Source organism: Danio rerio, chromosome 4 (assembly GCF_049306965.1).
Source record: "Danio rerio strain Tuebingen ecotype United States chromosome 4, GRCz12tu, whole genome shotgun sequence".
Taxonomy (NCBI): Eukaryota; Metazoa; Chordata; class Actinopteri; order Cypriniformes; family Danionidae; genus Danio; species Danio rerio.
Genome location: NC_133179.1, coordinates 61875755 through 61895841, shown reverse-complemented (window position 1 = coordinate 61895841; position 20087 = coordinate 61875755). Strand labels below are relative to the sequence as shown.

Below are 20087 nucleotides of genomic sequence, written 5' to 3'. Positions count from 1 at the left end.
TATCCTTAACCAAAGACCTCCAGTAAAACTTTCCTCTAGACTAAATTTTCCCTTTTACATTGGAAAATTTGACGCACAAAGCTATTGTTACGTTTCTTATCTAACAGACTAACACCTTCTAAAAGCAAATTTACAGTTAAATGTACAGTGACTTTTAACTAGGTGAACTAAACCGGGTGATATTGCCTTAACAACTTTATTAAATTCATTAGGAGAAGTTGGAAAACAGTGGTAGGTTATAAATGGTTCACGAAAGAATGTTTCCTGCATCATCAAACAAGCAAAGGATCCATTTAATATTATTTTGAAACTAACTTTGGAAAAATAATGATTTGTTTCTGATTGTAATATCTCGGTTATTCCATAAGAATAATCGGTGGGGAGAAAAATTGTGAACATAACCAAGCTTCCAAGCAAGCAGACATTGCTGGTGGAATTTAGACAAAGCAAAAGAAAGCTTGTAGGGAAGATAATTAAATTTAAGAAGAAACAAAAGACTACAGATTTTGTCAAAAAAAGTAGTTGGGAATAAAAAAAACAAATAGACGTTGGATTGGTTAGGCATCTCTTAATCCAATTAATTTAAAAATGTATATGGTGTCAGAAAAATCTAATAAATTTACACCCCCTTTGCTTTACTATTAGAAAGAACTTGCTTTTTTAATTTAAGAGGTTTGTTCTTCCAGATAAATTTCAAGAAAACAGTATTAATTTCTTTGACCACTTTGTTCCCAACAAATAAAGAGAAAGTCGGATATACAAAATGAGAAAGACCCTCTTCCATATAATGACAGGTACCATTGTAGCCAGGAATTAAGAATATTTTTAGTTTTGCTGATCCTAGACAAAAAAAAATTCAAGTGCTGTCTCACTAAAAGATTTTTAATAACATAGATAAATAACCATTTAATTGTGGATTTAACAAGAATATCTTCTATATATTCCTAACTCAAATTATGAACAGGCATTATCTCACATTTGGAGATATTCAGCTTTAGACCAGAAACACTTGAGATATCAGAAATTAATTTTAAAGCCTTTCATATGTTTGAGTCATCTTTTAGAAATAAAGTGGTGTCATCTGCCAATTGTGAAATCTTAATCTCCCTTTCAAAAACAGAATTTTTTTTCAAATCTTGATTTTGCACAATGCTTAAGGACAAAAAAAAACTAATACAAATAAAAAGGAAGAGATTGGACAGTCCTGCCTAATACCACACAAAATATCAAATCCATTAAAAGTATTAAAATTAACAATCACTGAACTATTGATTCCTTTATAAAACAAAGCCATAGTGTTAACAAAAGTATTCCCAATTCCAAAAAACCTCAATGCTTTAAACAGAAACTGGTGGTCAACCCTATCAACGGCTTTATAAATATCAAGAAAAAGAATGAGACCATCTGAATGAATAAAATCAGCATAATCAAGCAAATCCAAAACTAATGTTATTTTATTAGAAACATGCTGGCCTTTTATAAACCCAGACTGAGTTTCAGAAATAATAGAATCAAGATTTGTTTTTAATCTGTTGGCAAAGTCTTTTTTTTCAGTATTTTTTGCCACTCACTGTTGCAGTCATGACATGATACATTTCTCCTTCATTTTCCACCTCACACAACATCTGCTATCTCTCTCACATACAAAGACTTTCAGTATTTGAAGTTGATCAAAACTTTTACTCCAAACATTAACACAATTTTGTTTAATTTATATAATCCACTAAGACTAAGTTATGAAAGATTGAATCACTACTATATGGACATAATGCGAAATAACATTCTGATGTTTTGCAATAATTATTAAAGTTCACATACTCTGTAAGACATATTATATTAAAATGAAGGGCAAATCTGTATATTTCATTTGGGTTCCTGCCCACGTAGGTGTGGAAGGCAATGAAAAGACGGACATTCTGGCCAAACAAGCTCTCAGAATTAGTGAAGTAGATCTAGAACAGTGGTTCCCAACCTGGGGTCGGCGCCCCCCTAAGGGGGGCGCCAGAGTTCACAAGGGGGGCGCAGGAGAGGATAAGTATTGAGGTAGAAAAAGGCATAAAAATACTCCACTATTATATAGGGCTGTACAATTAATCAAAAATCCGATTTCGATTTCAAACGATTATAAAAAAGCATTAATCAAGATAAACGATTATTGCATCATATACCGCCACCTTTCCAGCTGTGCACGCGTTGCTCTTAAAAGCGCGAATGTGTGTGTGCAGCACGCACACGCAGCCATGAACGATCATGCGTATGTTTGGCCGACCATATATAGATGTTAGAATTAAAGGGGCCGACGTGTTGACCTTCGGCCGACGTCGGCCCAACGTATGTGTGCTGTCTGGGCAGAAGCATGCGGCTAGTCAGCATTCGCTCTCATTCGCACACTGAGACAAGCAGAGGAGCGCAGACATCTAAAGTCATTAACGTGAGCGCTTTAATGGTCAAATAGGTGTCAAAACGCGGTGTTTAGTGATTATTTATATTAACCCTCATTTGTGTAATAAACAAACGAGTTGAGAATCAAAAGACGTGAAAGAGAAACCATTAAAGAGACAGCGCGAAATATTCCTGCTGCCGCCTGTTTTATCATTAATCAAACATAACGAGAAAATGTTTCTCTGAAGGATTTTTGTAGCTAAAGTGTTTTTCTTACAGTGAAGATGCTTAAAGCACAGTTTGTTTAATATTTTTATTTAATTGTATTTATTTCTCTTTCCTTTGCAGGCTGGAAAATAACTGTATGTATACACTTGAAGTCAGAATTATTAGCCCTCCTGAATATTAGCTGAATATTAACTTTTCCTGCCCAATTTCTGTTTCATAGAAAGAAGTTTTTTTTCTGAACATAATAGTTTTGATATATCATTTCTAATTACTGATTTATTTTATCTTTGCTATAATGACAGCACATAATATTTTACTAGATATTTTTCAAAATACAAGCATTCAGATTAAAGTGCAGTTCAAAGGCTTAATTAGGGTAATTAGGCAAGTCATCAAAATTATTTATTGCTTAAGGGGGCTAATAATATTGACCTTAAAATAGCTTTCAAAATATTTAAACTTGCTTTTATTCTAGCTAAAATAAAACAAATAAGCCTAGAAGAAAAATATTAGAGGAAATACTGTTAAAATTCCTTGTTCTGTTAAACATAATTTAGGAAATATTTATTTTAAAAAAATTCTCAGGAGCGCTAATAATTTTATTGTATTTTTTCTGATACTCGTTTTGAATAATCGTGATTACAATTATGACCAAAATAATTGTGATTATGATTTTTCCCAATATCGAGCAGCCCTACAATTATATATGTATTTTTAAGTACCAAAAAAAATGTGTTTAAAATTCCAACATAATAGTAAAAATAATTAAAATAAATAACTTTAAATAATTATTTAAATTTTGCTCACTTGCGCAATGTGGTTGTCCAACTTCTCGTAAAGGCAAAATCAAAACAAAAATGGCAGAGAAACGTAAATGCAATGATTCTTCAGAGGTGAAGAAAAAGATTAGACAGTATGTCAAAGCCTACCTAAATTTTGGTTTTATTGAAGGCCAAGACAAGTTAAAACTGATTATTTTATATTTTGTATACATATTATATATTAATATTACACAAACACACACATACTGTATGTGTATATATATATATATATATATATATATATATATATATATATATATATATATATATATATATATATATATATATATACAGTACATATGTGTGTGTGTGCGTGTGTATTTATATGGTGGGGGTGCTCCAATGTTTGTAAATGTTCATGGGGGGGGCCCCTAAGAAAAAGGTTGGGAACCACTGATCTAGAAGTCCCATTGAGTAAAGCGAGTTGTGTTACTAGTTTTAATCAGCTAATTTGTGGCTATAGTTTCTTGCTCAGACTTATCTGATTTCTTTTTGTTAATTACTCTCATATAAGAAGAAGAGAAGTTATTTTCTTTCTGTTCATTGTTTTATTCATTTTACATTTTTATTAATTTGTTAATTTTTAACAGGATAAAGTGTCCAAACACAGAGAAAAACTATATATAAGTCATGACTAGTTAGAAGAACTAAAACATAAAGTAGTAATGAATACTTTTTACATGAAGGACACCTATTTTACCTTTTTTTTCTGTAAAGTTTCAGCTCTAAACACTCATTAGATTATTTGTTATACCTTTTAGAATGTTGAGATTTCTGCTTTAAACAGTCTTAGTGGATTAAAAGTTTTTTTAATTGTCTTAAAATGTTTAGAGTAAAGGTTTTGATCAACTCCAAATACTGAATATATGTGCGTCTGTGAGAAAGTGGAAACGAAGGAGAAATCTATCAATAAGTCATGACTGCAACAGTAAGTGGCATTAAAGGTTTTAAAAGACTTTTATTTTGGCGTGGCGTGTGACGTCATAAGCCTGCGCCGTTCAAGCGCTGTTATTCAACTGGAGAGAGGTTTGTTTTAAAGCGTTTACACTTATATAAACCGATTGATTAAAGTTCAGTTTTTTTTTCATTCAGTGCTAAATTATGTACCTGCTGTTGACAATATTAGTGTCAATATTAGTATAGCACAATTGTTTGAATAAAGATAGGATAAACTTTTTGTCCTCAAGAGGAAATTTGTCTTGTGCAAAAAAAGTGCTATGCATTGCTGTAAGCAGACAATAAGCTAAATAAAACAAACAAAACAATTAAGAACATACATAAAGAATAAAGTTTAAAAAAAGTTACAGAGATGTGTGTAATAAGTTCTTTATTGAAAATTTAATTTATTAAATGGAGTAAAATGGAAATGGAGTAACGTTACTAGTTTTAATCAGGTCATTTGTGGCTATTGTTTCTTGCTCGAACTTACCTGATTTCTTATTGTTAATCACTCTCCTATAAAGGAACTGTTGAAGTAAGTGTCAAGAAGTTATTTTGTTTCTGTTCATTGTTTTATTTACTTTAAACAGGATTAAGTGACCAAACTCAGAGAAAAACTGCTGCTGAAGCGACTGATCTCCACACTGTTATAAAGATGGCGTTTATTAAAGAGGAGAGTGAAGATGTGAAGATTGAAGAAACATTCACAGTCAAACAGGAAGATCTGCAAGAACAAACAGGTTAATTTTTATTCTCAAAGACCAACTCAGTCATTTAATCCTCATTCAGATATTTTTTAATAATAAGAATATTAAATTAAATCCATCTTGCAGCCCTGAGTGTGCTGCCTAGTTCTCCTAAATGCACATAAGCACTCAAGTACTATGTTTCCATCCAAAAATGCGGATGAACTTGATGCGCAAAACTGGATTTTAGCATAAAAGATATGCAAAAAAAGACACAACAGACAGTAAAGGTTTTTGTGAGTTTTTGTTAAGTTTAAAAGGTGTTTGTGCGTGTTTAGATGCCTGTTTGTGAATGTGAGACCGAGAAAAAGAGCGCTCTCCTCACAGCTCTGTTGATGCTGCGAGCGGCTTCTGTTTTTATTTATTTTGAAGATAATACACAACATAAATACAACAGAAAGACATTAAACTTTACAAATTTTGTGTCCATTTTTGTAGACTCAAAAACAATAGTCATATCCTAATAAAATAGCCTAAGATATATTGAAATAATTTAAATAATTACAAATATCAGATATAATAAAATCACATAAAATAAATAAACCAATAAAATCTAGCTATAATAATTTAGGTAGCCTATAAACAGTACATAAATAAAACCATTTTAAAGCCATATTAAACTTTCATTTTACAAAGGCCTATCTGAAAAAAAGATTTTAGATATTTTCTAAAACAATAAACACCGGAGGAGGTTTGAAATATTATTTATAAAGTATATGGATACGATGATATTAATCAAATCATGTAAACAGAGCATTTTATGGGTGAGTGAAAGCAGAAACTAGGCTACCTTTTTATCTGTCATGAATGCATTATCCGCCTGATTCCCGCTGAAGTGGGCGGGTTGTCTGACGTTTGATTCGGGGGAGATTCTGGGGGCGGGGTTTGCATGACACGCTGCGAGGTGCTAGCCCGACAGTGGAAACGCGACATGATTTCTGCCTCACTGCTCAACCCCCCCTTGCGATTGGCCCGGCCCTGCCCGATAAAAGCCCTGGCTTGCACATGCCCGACAGTGGAAATGCGGCTAATCTTTTCTTCATCTAATAAATGACTTGCGCCTCAGAGGGTAATCCTGAAACGCAGTGAACGCGTAGTGGCGTTTAATAGTGTCAGATGCGAAGCTAAGATGCTCTTAATTCTGGAGGTCTTGAATAATATAATAACACTAATACTTAAATTGTAAGGCGTCTAAGAATGACAAGAGTTCAGATGTTTTATAATGTACTGAGCTGGCTGGTTTGTCCATTCATACACATTTGTATCATCACATGATCTCTTATAACAAAATCACATGACCTTTTTCAATGCACATACGGGAGTTTGTATCGTGTTTTCCATCGTGATTTTTCATCTTTTCTTATCGAATAAAACGTTTATCCTACTCAGTTATGCGCATACGTTGTTTATTTTTTTTTTGCATCATGGTGTTTCCATAAACCGTTTTTTTATGTGCATAAAAGTAGGTGGATAGAAACATAACTATTGAAAGACAGGAATGAGTTTCTCTCTTGTTACTTGTTCTCGTGTCTTTTGTCATTATTTTATTTATTATTAGTCTCCCATTTTCTCTACCTTCTTAAGGCTATTGCTTTTCTTGTTCTCCTACTGTTTGTTAAGTGTCCTTGAGCACCAGTGCTATATAAAAAAAAAAAAAAAAAACTTAAACTGAGCTGAAGATATTTGACCTGCAGTATTCTCATAGAAGATATCTGCTATTATGGTGATAGTGTTGGCTTAGTACTCTCCATTTGCATATGTCATGTTGATCCAAATTAACTTTTTTCATCGACCTCTTTATTGGTTTTAACTTGTTTCTAGTAGATGTACTAGTTCTCACAGATAGTATTAGAGTTAGAATTACATCATTATTATAATAACTAATTATCAGGGCTATTGTGTTTAAACAGGGTTTCTGTGGGGTCTTAAAATGTCTTAAATTCCAAAATCAAAATTTTCGGCCTTAAAAAGTCTTAAATTTACTGAAATGTTGTGTTGTAGGTCTTTAATCTTTTTTAAACAAGTCTTCATTTTCCTTTTTTTATGTTTTGCTACCTAATCTGGCCAAAACCCATACAATCACCAACAATCCATCTCAATAAAACTTTAAACTTTTATTCAAAAAGGTCATTTTAACTCTATTTGTCATAATGGTTTAATAATTTTCCTTACAATAACATTTGTTTAAACGTGCTCCATGTATTTACTGCTGAAGACATCAAGGACAGATTGTTGTGTAGATTTAGTTATGGTTTTGTTGTGTAGATTTTAGTTATATGTTATAGTTTTTAAAACATTTAAAACATTTGTTCATTTTTTATTATTTTTTTAAAGAAAGTTTATTTAGGAAAAAAGAGTGTGGATACAAGTAAAGCTTGCATGTTATTACACACAATTTAAAATCTTTTGCTAAGAAATATCTATAATATATATTTTTAATTTATTTATTATTGTATTATTAAATGTATTAAATTATCAAAATTTTTTATTAAGGCAAATTAAAATGTTTTTCATCTAGGCTATTTGAAAAATTCCTTAGCCTCTAGCGCTTTATGAGTCTAAAATTGTCATAATGGTCTTAAAAATGTCTTTAAAAGTCTTACATTTAACTTAGTGAAACCTGCAGAAACTCTGGTTTAAAGTATAAAAAAAAACATGGATGTGGATGCCCCAATATTAAATATGCTGAATGAAATGGACACTAAAGTAATTAATTATTATAAAACATTGTACAGAATTCTAACCTATATGATGTTGCTGCAGGGTGACGTGAGACTAAATGACTATTGTGGAACAATAACGTTTAACATTGCGCTGACTACAACTGGCCAACAAACTAGTCTAAAAATGACTTTTGCTGCTTAAGAAATGAATTACCGTATGCTGATGATATGCAAACATTTGAGTGTAAAGTTCGTCAGTATTTACCAAATTTACCATATTCTTCATGTACCAGCAGGTGCCACCATTGGAATCTTTTTGCTTGAGACTTTTATTAAAGAATACATTTTTAGATCCTAAAAACAGTGTTGTGCTGCTGAGGCATGGGACGATAACGGTTTCAAGGTTTTTTCAACGCAGTTTGAAAAAAGTCGAGGTTTTAAAACCGCCAATATTTTCTGCTATACCGTTCATCGCTATATGTAAGTTTTTTTTTTTTTTACATTTTGTTTTAAGTTTTTCAGGACAACAGTATCTCCAGCAGAAAAAGATCTCCAAAGATGCCATTTTAAATTGTAAAGAAATCTGTGTTTATGACACAAATGAAGACAACAGAAGTCAAGTATTCAATTGAGTGATTTAAGCCTGGTTTATACTTCTGCAACAAGTGACCAGCGTAACTCACGGCGCATGCAACGCGCGCAGCTGTGCATTTATACTTCTGCGCGCTGTCTCTGTTGGTCTGCATTAACACTTCCGAAACGCTAGTTGGCAGTGAGGTGTAAATGTTCCTCTGTGTCGAGTTTCTTCGCTTCTGTTTTGCTTTTCCTGAACACTTCCTGGTTGTACAAGTGACTCAAACTCGCTCATTTTGAGGCAGGAACCGGCGGACGTGCAGCAACTTTAACTATGAGGTAAACACGAAACAAAACTTTCCATCCGGAGCTCCTTCACGGTACTCCACACTTGTAAACAATCGCTCGCGCCGTTCGCGCGGCTCTTGGTCCCGCCCAGACTCGTCAGTGCTACAAAGCCGACCAATCACAGAGCTTGCGCTACGCGTTGTTGCGACGTGTAGTTACATTTTTTGAGAGGTGCACGTCAGTGACGCCGACGGCCACGGCGAAGGGCTATGCGTCAGCGATGTAGCATATGCCGGCGTTTGACGCAGAAGTATAAATCAGCCTTTAGCCTGACATGTTTATTGCTCCAAAATACTTTAAAAGTTTCTCAAAAGAAAATGTTTTGTGTTCAAAGAGGAAAAAGTGTTTTTTTTTTTTTACCCAGACATTTAAAAGAATATATTTAAGAGGAGTAATCGCAGTACCTTGAAACTGTGATATTTTTTTATTCAAGGTTATCATACTGTCAGAATCTTATACTGACCCATGCCTAATGCTGCTTGTTGTAGCAAAGTCATATTTTCTTATTTTATTGTTTTTTTTTTTTGTATGTATAGTCATAAACACACTTGTTTGCAGAGCAAGAGAGCCTGTCTCTGAAAGAGAGTTTTCTGTCGGTCTCCTCCCCTTTTTAAAAGATAAAGCGGTATTTCTCACTTAGCCTTACATATTGTGCTTTTTGGATAGGCTATGAGCATAAAAAATTGGTTGATTGAAACGTCACGATGCACATAACCTTTGAAATATAAGCATAAAGAAACATGCGCATAACTGAGTAGGACAAACTTTTTATTCGATAAGAGCAGATAAACTCACATAAACAACGCAAGCACTTTTACTGAACAAATTCCAGTATGTGTGTTTAAAAAGGTTTGTTATAAGAGATCATATGATGATGAAAATGTGTGTGAATGCACAAACCAGCAGGCTGAGAACATTATAAACATCTGAAATGTTGTTTTGGTCATTCTAAAACACCTGAACCGTTTCAGTATTCATGTTATTATATTATTAATGACCTCCAGAGCATCTGTTCTCTGCGTCTCATTGCTTCAAACGCCAACATGTGTTCATTGTGTGCCAGCATTGTCCTCTGAGCTGTCATTTAAATAAAAGATTCATGTAGCTTTTTCTACCGCAGTAAATTCTGTTTTTACTGTTCTTAATTGGGGCCTGTTAATCAGGAAGTGACGATTTTGTTCTCTTTGATGCATTGGATGGAAATGCAGCTTTATTTGCACATCTTTTATGTGACATCCCAGTTTTGCGCATAAATTTAATTCGCATTTTTTGATGGAAACATAGCTATTGCCTACATTTCAGTTACACAAAGAACAAAGTCACATAGCAGTATAGCTAGTCCTTTCTTAATGAATAATTAGCTTAAATTTACTAACCTTTGACGGACATGTACTGTAACTAGATTAATGAGATTATTACTAGTTCTAAAAAGATTTTTTAGTCCTGCTTACATTCTAAATGTCAAATCAACCTCTACCACTTGATAGGGCTGTGCAATTAATCGAAAATCTGGTTTCAATTTCGATTTTGGCTTCTAATGATTATGAAAAACCATTAATCGAGATAAACACACCTAACGCCATCTTAATCTGAGCGCTTTAATGGTCAAATGCATGCAAATTTGGGTCAGAGTGCTGTGTTTAGTGAATATTCATATTAACTTTTATTTGTGTAATAAACAAACAAGTTGAGAATCAAAAGACATGTGAAAGAGAAACCATGTCAGAGCCGCACTTTTCTTAAAGTGACAGTGCGCAATATTTCTGCTGCCGACTGTTTTTAGCATTAATCAAACAACAAAAGGAGAAAATCACTCACTGCTCTTGACTGAAAGACTTTTGTAGCTCTAATGTTTTTCTGAATTTGAAAACTCTGAGTATTTAATCTCTCGGTAAATCAACTCAGAGTTCAAGTTTAAACTCTGAGTTGGTTAAACCTCCTTACTGAAACAGGCCCCAGGTCATCATGACATGATTGACAATTGTCACTGTTTGTCATTGTACTCTGTTTATCCTGAGAGCTGATGCTGAGTATTCTTAGGGCTTTTCACACTTCAAATTGTTAACCCTGGGTCATTTTAACCCTGGATAAATTCTGGGTTATTTTTAGTCACCTTACACACTGCTCATGCTATACATGGGTTTAAAAAATAATCCTGGGTGTTCATTAACAGACAGTTCACATTTGTAAACCCTGGGTTATCATGATTATTTTGTATATTTAAAGTCACAGGCACAAAAAGAGCTTGGTTTTCCTCTGACCCCCAAAATTAATTATTCTACAAGTTATATGATCTGATTTTGAGCTGAAACCTCAGACACAATCTGGGAACACCAAAGACTTATTTTACATCTTGTAAAAAATGGGTAATTGTAGGAACCTTTTAAAGGGATAGTTAATGCAGAAATGAAAATAGCCTCACCATTTACTCTGCCTCATGTGGTTTTAAACATTTATGAGTTTCTTAATCCTGTTGAACACAAAAGAAGATATTAAAAAAAGAAGAAAAAAAACCTACTGGCTTACTGTGTTCCACAATAAAGGAAATGTCTAAAACTACATGACGGAGAGTAAATGGTAAGGTCATTTTTATTTGTGGGTGAAACATCCATTTCTTGCTTGTCGCTTTGAGCCTTCATACTAAAGCTAATTTTTTTTTTTTAGATCTGATGGTGCTGAAAGAAGAGACTCATGGAAAAAATGAAATAGATGAGAAACAGCAGTTTGAGAAACCCCAAGAAATAATGACTGATGAAAAACCCACACTGACTAAAAAGACTTCATCACACGGAAGACCTCGGAAATCCAAATCTGGGTGTAATTTCAGCTGTAAACAGTGTAGAAAGAGTTTCAGTCAGAAGTCAAAGCTTGATGTTCACATGAGAGTTCACACTAGGGAGCAACCTTACACCTGCGAACAGTGTGGAAAGAGTTTTGGTCAAAAACAAGGCTTTAAAGCCCACATGAGAATTCACACTGGAGAGAGGAAGTTCACATGCCAAGAGTGTGGAAAAAGCTTTTATCATGCTGGAAACTTTGCAGCACACATGAGAATTCACACTGGGGAGAAGCCTTTCAGCTGTAAGCAGTGTGGAAAGAGTTTCTGTCATAAGCCAAACCTTGATGTTCACATGAGAGTTCACACAGGGGAGAAACCTTACACCTGTGAACAGTGTGGACAGAGTTTTAGTCAAAAACAAAGCTTTAATACTCACATGAGAATTCACACTGGAAAGAGGCCGTGCACATGCCAACAGTGTGAAAAAAGCTTCTATAATGCAAGAAGCCTTGCAGCACACATGAGAACTCACACTGGAGAGAGGCCTTTTAGCTGTATACTTTGTGGAAAGAGTTTCAGTCTAAAGCTGACCCTGATTGCTCACATGAGAGTTCACACTAGGGAGAAACCTCACACCTGCGAACAGTGTGGAAAGAGTTTTGGTCAAAAACAAGACCTTGACATCCACATGAGGATTCACACTGGAGAGAAACCTTACACATGCACAGAGTGTGGTAAAAGTTTTCCACATATAAGCTCACTCAAACACCACATTAGAACTCACACCGGAGAGAAGCCGTTTCCATGTGCTCAGTGTGGAAAGAGCTTCACAACCAAAACTAGCCTCAAGAACCACATGAATGGTCACACTGGAACCATAGTGTTCACATGTGATCAGTGTGGAAAGAGTCTCACACGGAAAGACTCCATTAAGAAACACATAAAGATGCACTCAAGAGAGGATCGATTTAGATGCAGTGAGTGTGGAAAGGGCTTTAAAAGTAAAAGAAGCCTCAACACTCACATGAAGCTTCACAATGGAGAGCAGAATCCTCAACATTGAGGCCTTGTCCACACAAACACGGGTATATTCAAAACGGCAGCTTGTTCATGTAGTTTGTCTGTTCATTCAAGTGAAGATTATTTATAAACTACTTTCGAGAGGATCACATGCTTATGATTGTCAACGGCTGGTCCAGCATTAACTAAAACATGATTCACCAAACAGATGATTCCTGACTCACTATAGATAACCAGAACACAAAGCTGCGGTCACACTAGACTTTGAGATTGTGAAATTCTGCCATACGGCGCTGTGGAAAGGGGCGGGATCAAACAAGATTTTTAGAAATTAAAAAAGTGAGCAATTGCTCCATGGTTTAAATTTCTGTCCAGAGAGGTCATGTTTTGATCCTCGATTGGTCTCACGCAGTCAAGTGATGCGATTTCGCAGGTCAGAGTTCACCAAGCATGAACTTTGCACCTCAGCAACCGGTGAAACTTGACGCATGACCCTGTTTCTAGTCTGACGCATTCGTGTGCGTATGAATGGAAGTCTATGGGAGGAAAAGCCCAGTGTGACCGTAGCTTAACTCAGTTATCCTTGTCTTGAAGAATCCCTCTCCCACCCTTACTTCCCCCCCCTTTCTAGATTGGGCAACACAGCAGCCAATGATTAGCCAGTGGTTAGCAATGCTGCCTCACAGTAAGAATGTCGCAGGTTAAAGTCGCTGCTAACCAGTTGACTTTTTGTGCAGAGTTTGCTCATTCTCCCTGTGCTTGCGTGGATTTCCGCTGGTTTTCTCCCACAGTCCAAAAACACACAACCTAAGTAAACTGAACATTAAATTGGCACCATAGTCGAGCTCTTAGTAAGCCTTATATCTCCCTTTAGCCGATCTACCTGAGCTCACACTCCCCTCTCGTCCTGCTAACGGGAGGGAGCCCAGGGCTTGAGGATCTTATAAGCTTAGGTCTCTCCCGGGACAGCATGCCAAACAAGTGTGAACTCTTGAATGCATATCAAGTTACTGATAATAAAACCCTTTGAACACCTGAAAATTTAAACTCAACTGAAGAGGGATGAAGATTTTGCCAGCTGTTTTGTAGTGTAGATCAGGGGTCACAGCCCAGTACCAGGTTGTGAGAGTTGCTAATGGGGCTGCAAGAAGGCAAAATAACTCTATATGTTGATCGATTGTATTGGCTTGTTTCATATGCAACAAGTATCTGCTTCTGATAAGGTGTGAACCAAATAACCTACAGGAACTCAAGAGATGTGACCCAACCAAAGCAGTTGGGTAATCTCCAGGGGGGTTTCATCAGTGTCTCACAGACTGTACTTTGGTTTAAGTTACTTGAAGATGGACAAGTTAACATCAACTAACATTGTTAACATTGTTAACATTGTTAACATTGTCTTCAATAAAGTCTTCTCCCTTTAAGAACTTTGGTCAGCTTACTTATTTTATGCATTAGTCATCTATACATTGGCGAGCCACCCAAGAACGGTTAAGCCAAATACAGTAAAATCTGAAAATGTGCTTCAACTTATTGTGAACCGATCACCATATTTGTGCAGGGTTCCACACAATTCTTTCATGTTGTCACAACACAAATTAAGTTAACTTAACACTTTTAAAAAATGTATGTCGACTGAACATTAAGTTGTCCCAATGAAATCTCAATAATTGTGTTATTTCAGCACATTTTAAATAAGTAGTTTGAACAAGTAAAAAAAAAAAAAAAAATTCTGTATAATGGAGATGAGATTTTTTCGGCACATTTTTAAACATAATAGTTTTAATAACTAATCTCTAATAACTGATTTATTTTATGTTTGCCATGATGACATTAAATTAGACAAGTTATTGTTTAAGGATGGTTTGTTCTGTAGACTATTGGGGAAAAAATAGCTTAAAGGGGCTAATGGTTTTGTCTTTAAAATGGTTTAAGTATAAAGTTTAGAATAAAAAACAGCTTTTATTCGAGCTGAAATAAAACAAATAATACTTTCTCCAGAAGAAAAGAGAAAGAGGAGACTTTTTTTTAGCCTAATATGAGTTTATGAATCTTAAAGTCACACTTTAAAAGAAACTCCATACCACCAACTTTTTTAAAATAAGATTTGGGATTATACACTACATCTAATTTTTATGTTTTTATTAATTTATTTATTTTTATTAAATGTTCAAAAAATATGCAAACCAAGTAGGCATTACATGCATAAACAAGGAAGAAGTAATACAATTACAATAATAGGCAGACACAAATATAGGGAAAAAATTGCGTATAGTAATGACACTTGTATTTACCGTAAAAAAGTAAATAAATACAAATTAAATTAATAATAAAACAAAAACAAATATATTAGAAAAGTTTATGCAATATATGTATACATACACACACACACACACAGTACTGTGCGCTGGTCAGTTGGAATTTCTGTGTGGAGTTTGCATGTTCTCCCAGTGTTCACGTGGGTTTCCTTTGGGTGCTCTGGTTTTCCCCACAATCGAAAAAACATGTGGTACAGGTGAATTGGGTAAGCTAAATTGTCTACTATATGCAAGAAAAAGAGAAAGGGGGGGTTTTAATAGGTTTAGATTTGGAGAAGGCTTTTGACAGGGTAGAGCATGATTTTTTATTTGCAGTTCTTAAGGAGTTTGGTTTTGGGGAAAATTTTAGAAAATGGATTCAAATTTTTTTATACAGATATTTTAACTTGTATTAAATGTATTTTTTTTTTAACAGAATGTCTTCAACCAACTAGATCAATAAGGCAAGGATGTCCATTGACTGCTTTATTATACACACTGGAAGCTGAGCCACTGGGATTGGCAATAAAATCAGATAGAAGCATTAAAGGGATATAAATAGTAAACAATGACAACAGAGAAGCTGTGTATCAATACGCTGATGATACTACATCGTTGGGGATTTTAGAGCGATATTGTAAAGCATCCGGAGCTAAGGTTAATGTTGGAAAAAGTTTATGCATGAGGGTGGGAAGAGTAAAAGAAATAACACAACATATACCCTTTAAAGAAGAAAAGGAACATACAAAAATGTTGGGAATTTGGGTGGGGATGGATTCTAATAAAGCAGATATTTTAAATTGGGAGAGAGTTTTAAATGGAATTGAGAAAAGACTGAGATTTTGGAAAGCTAGAAATTTGATGTTAAAAGGAAAGTATTCATCTTAAATGCTTTAATGTTGTCAAAGGTCTGGTATGTGTTAAGTGTAACTGCGTTGCCTGAAGTATACTATGAAAAAATGAATGATGTAGTTTTAAAGTTTTTGTGGGGAAATGGAAGAGCCAAGATTGCTTATTATACTTTGATTGGGGAGGTAAAAGAAGGAGGTCTGGGACTTTTGGATAGTTTTTTAAAAATGAAAACATTAACAATTAAGATTATTCAAAGGTTTTTGGAAGGGAAAATGGGTGTGATTTGGAAAAGTGTGTTGGATTATTATTTAAAGAAATGTGGACATTTTAATATGGGATGTAATGTTTTATTGATGAAGATGAAGAAACGGATGATAGCAGGTCTGCCAAAATTTTATGTTGAGGTCTTAGAATCATGAGGGGGATTTTTAGAAAATTTGTTGATTATACCAAAAGCAGATTCTAGAACAACCACTTTTACTGAATTAAACAATTTTAAGTGAAGGAAATGTTTTATATTTTAAGGAATGGTGGGACGGAGGATTAAGACAAGTTAAAGATGTATTATATGAAGTAATAAAAGGATTTGTACCATTAAAAGTAATTGTGGAGGATGGGTATAAAAGAGTTGTTAAAGCAAAATTACAAAGACAATGTCATGAGTTGAAAAAAGCAATACCAAAAGACTGCATTGAAATAATTGAAAGAAAAAAAATAGTTGGGCGATGAAGATGATTTACCAGAGACCTATTTTAAGAAGAAAAATGGAGAGATCAATGAGCTTATGTACAGTTAAGAGTTTTTACGCTATTTTTAGACAAAAGGCTTTTGTAAGACCTATAGCACTCAACTAATTAACAAAATTTTAATTATTTATTGAGACATATTCACATATTAATATAAATGAGTAAATAAATAAAATGAATAGTATAAATGAATAAAATGGGTATTAAACAAGATATAATGACCCAAAGGTTGGTGGTTCAAGCCCACCCAGGGACGAATTAGGCATTTTGCTGACTTGCAACTGCTAACATGTGCACAGGACATAGATCCTGGGCCACATTCTGTCCAGCGTTACAAGATGAAATCAGGATTTAGTAGAACATTGTCACGGGTCGGGAAGGTATTACTGTAAACGGTGTCTAGCTCTTGAAACAGCTCGGCTAGCACAGTCGGTAAAGTATGAGACTCTCAATCTCAGGGTTGTGGGTTAGAGCCCCAAGTTGGGCGTTTCTGTTACTTTTCTCTCTCTCTCCCAGCAAACTTACATTAGGGTTCATATAGCAGACCTTTTGAGACAAAGTTCCTCGTTTTTACCACTGTAGGTGACCTTTCACTAAGTCGCTGTGGCTCAATCCGTTAGCGCGTTTGGCTGTTAACTGAAAGGTTGGTGGTTCAAGCCCACCCAGGGACGAATTAGGCATTTTGCTGACTTGCAACTGCTAACATGTGCACAGGACATAGATCCTGGGCCACATTCTGTCCAGCGTTACAAGATGAAATCAGGATTTAGCAGAAGATTGTCACGGGTAGGGAAGGTATTACTGTAAACGGTTTCTGGTTCCTAAAAGTGTTTCTCAGCAGCCCGGCTAGCTCAGTCGGTAGAGCATGAGACTCTTAATCTCAAGGTCGTGGGTTTGAGCCCCACGTTGGGCGTTCCTGTTACTTTTCTCTCTCTCTCCCAGCAAACTTACATTAGGGTTCATGTACCAGACTTTGAGACAAAGTTCTGCGTTTCTACCACTGTAGGTGACCTTTCACTAAGTCTCTGTGGCGCAATCGGTTAGCGCGTTTGGCTGTTAACTGAAAGGTTGGTGGTTGAAGCCCACCCAGGGACGAATTAGGCATTTTGCTGACTTGCAACTGCTAACATGTGCACAGGACATAGATCCTGGGCCACATTCTGTCCAGCGTTACAAGATGAAATCAGGATTTAGCAGAACATTGTCACGGGTAGGGAAGGTATTACTGTAAACGGTTTCTGGTTCCTAAAAGAGCGTCTCATCAGCCCGGCTAGCTCAGTCGGTAGAGCATGAGACTCTTAATCTCAGGGTCGTGGGTTCGAGCCCTTCGTTGGGCGTTCCTGTTACTTTTCTCTCTCTCTCCCAGCAAACTTACATTATGGTTCACGTAGCAGACTTTGAGACAAAGTTACGTGTTTCTATCACTGTAGGTGACCTTTCACTAAGTCTCTGTGGCGCAATCGGTTAGCGCGTTCGGCTGTTAACTGAAAGGTTGGTGGTTGAAGCCCACCCAGGGACGAATTAGGCATTTTGCTGCCTTGCAACTACTAACACGTGCACTGGACATAGATCCTGGGCCACATTCTGTCCAGCGTTACAAGATGAAATCAGGATTTAGCAGAATATTGTCACGTTAGGGAAGGTATTACTGTTAACAGTGTCTAGTTCTAGTGGGGACTCCTTATCCGCCTGGCTAGCTCAGTCGGTAGAGCATGAGACACTTAATGTCAGGGTTGTGGGTTTGAGCCCCACGTTGGGTGTTTCTGTTACTTTTCTCTCTCTCTCTCAGCAAACTTACATTAGGGTTCATATAGCAGACCTTTTGAGACAAAGTTCCGCGTTTCTACCACTGTAGGTGACCTTTCACTAACTCTCTGTGGCGCAATCGGTTAGCGCGTTCGGCTGTTAACTGAAAGGTTGGTGGTTCAAGCCCACCCAGGGACGAATTAGGCATTTTGCTGACTTGCAACTGCTAACATGTGCACTGGACATAGATCCTGGGCCACATTCTGTCCAGCGTTACAAGATGAAATCAGGATTTAGCAGAAGATTGTCACGGGTAGGGAAGGTATTACTGTAAACGGTTTCTGGTTCCTAAAAGAGCTTCTCATCAGCCCGGCTAGCTCAGTCGGTAGAGCATGAGACTCTTAATCTCAGGGTCGTGGGTTCGAGCCCCACGTTGGGCATTCCTGTTACTTTTCTCTCTCTCTCCCAGCAAACTTACATTATGGTTCACGTAGCAGACTTTGAGACAAAGTTACGCGTTTCTACCACTGTAGTTGACCTTTCACTAAGTCTCTGTGGCGCGTTTGGTTAGCGCGTTAGGCTGTTTACTGAAAGGTTGGTGGTTCAAGCCCACCCAGGGACGAATTAGGCATTTTGCTGACTTGCAACTGCTAACACGTGCACTGGACATAGATCCTGGGCCACATTCTGTCCAGCGTTACAAGATGAAATCAGGATTTAGCAGAATATTGTCACGTTAGGGAAGGTATTACTGTTAACAGTGTCTAGTTCTAGTGGGGGCTCCTTATCCGCCTGGCTAGCTCAGTCGGTAGAGCATGAGACACTTAATGTCAGGGTCGTGGGTTTGAGCCCCACGTTGGGCATTTCTGTTACTTTTCTCTCTCTCTCTCAGCAAACTTACATTAGGGTTCATATAGCAGACCTTTTGAGACAAAGTTCCGCGTTTCTACCACTGTAGGTGACCTTTCACCAAGTCTCTGTGGCGCAATCAGTTAGCGCGTTAGGCTGTTAACTTAAAGGTTGGTGGTTGAAGCCCACCCAGGGACGAATTAGGCATTTTGCTGACTTGCAACTGCTAACATGTGCACTGGACATAGATCCTGGGCCACATTCTGTCCAGCGTTACAAGATGAAATCAGGATTTAGCAGAACATTGTCACGGGTAGGGAAGGTATTACTGTAAACGGTTTCTGGTTCCTAAAAGAGTTTGTCATCAGCCCGGCTAGCTCAGTCGGTAGAGCATGAGACTTTTAATGTCAGGGTCGTGGGTTCGAGCCCCACGTTGGGCGTTCTTGTTACTTTTCTCTCTCTATCCCAGCAAACTTACATTAGGGTTCATGTAGCAGACTTTGAGACAAAGTTACGCGTTTCTACCACTGTAGGTGACTTTTCACTAAGTCTCTGTAGCGCAATCGGTTAGCGTGTTCGGCTGTTAACTGAAAGGTTGGTGGTTCAAGCCCACCCAGGGACGAATTAGGCAGTTTGCTGCCTTGCAACTGCTAACACGTGCACTGGACATAGATCCTGGGCCACATTCTGTCCAGCGTTACAAGATGAAATCAGGATTTAGCAGAAGATTGTCACAGGTAGGGAAGGTATTACTGTTAACAGTGTCTAGTTTTAGTGGGAACTCCTCATCCGCCTGGCTAGCTCAGTCGGTAGAGCATGAGACTCTTAATGTCAGGGTCGTGGGCTCGAGCCCCACGTTGGGCATTTCTGTTACTTTTCTCTCTCTCTCTCTCTCAGCAAGATTACATTAGGGTTCATATAGCAGATCTTTTGAGACAAAGTTCCGCGTTTCTACCACTGTAGGTGACTTTTCATTAAGTCTCTGTGGCACAATCGGTTAGCGCGTTCGGCTGTTAACTGAAAGGTTGGTGGTTCAAGCCCACCCAGGGACGGATCAATTTTGCTGCCTTGCAACTGCTAACACGTGCACTGGACAAA

The 20087-nt window shown here is 36.6% G+C and overlaps 1 protein-coding gene, 1 long non-coding RNA gene and 5 other non-coding genes across 10 annotated transcripts in view; all 7 read left to right on the top strand.

The window, feature by feature from the left end:
* The window catches only part of LOC141381913 (uncharacterized), a 560761-nt gene that overhangs the window by 12643 nt on the left and 528031 nt on the right, over positions 1 to 20087 (top strand). The gene's annotated exons all lie outside the window — the stretch shown is intronic.
* Positions 4402 to 16511, top strand: LOC101886348 (uncharacterized). Of its 4 annotated transcripts, none has more exons than XM_073948631.1 (4): positions 4402 to 4457; positions 4961 to 5110; positions 11365 to 12564; positions 15233 to 16511. In XM_073948631.1, exons 2-3 carry the CDS (start codon positions 5026 to 5028, stop codon positions 12540 to 12542), a joined length of 1263 nt encoding a protein of 420 aa, XP_073804732.1. In that variant the 5' UTR covers positions 4402 to 4457; positions 4961 to 5025; the 3' UTR covers positions 12543 to 12564; positions 15233 to 16511. The 4 variants fall into 4 exon arrangements, with proteins under 4 accessions (XP_073804732.1, XP_073804733.1, XP_068073782.1 ...); XM_073948632.1 differs by having other exon boundaries at positions 4402 to 4658; positions 15233 to 16273; XM_068217681.2 differs by lacking the exon at positions 15233 to 16511 and having other exon boundaries at positions 11365 to 13923.
* On the top strand, positions 17235 to 17307 carry trnak-cuu (transfer RNA lysine (anticodon CUU)). Its single transcript has one exon. It is a non-coding gene; the product is annotated as a tRNA-Lys (tRNA).
* Positions 18508 to 18580, top strand: trnak-cuu (transfer RNA lysine (anticodon CUU)). The gene has a single exon. It is a non-coding gene; the product is annotated as a tRNA-Lys (tRNA).
* On the top strand, positions 19357 to 19429 carry trnak-uuu (transfer RNA lysine (anticodon UUU)). Its single transcript has one exon. It is a non-coding gene; the product is annotated as a tRNA-Lys (tRNA).
* On the top strand, positions 19538 to 19611 carry trnan-guu (transfer RNA asparagine (anticodon GUU)). Its single transcript has one exon. It is a non-coding gene; the product is annotated as a tRNA-Asn (tRNA).
* Positions 19968 to 20041, top strand: trnan-guu (transfer RNA asparagine (anticodon GUU)). Its single transcript has one exon. It is a non-coding gene; the product is annotated as a tRNA-Asn (tRNA).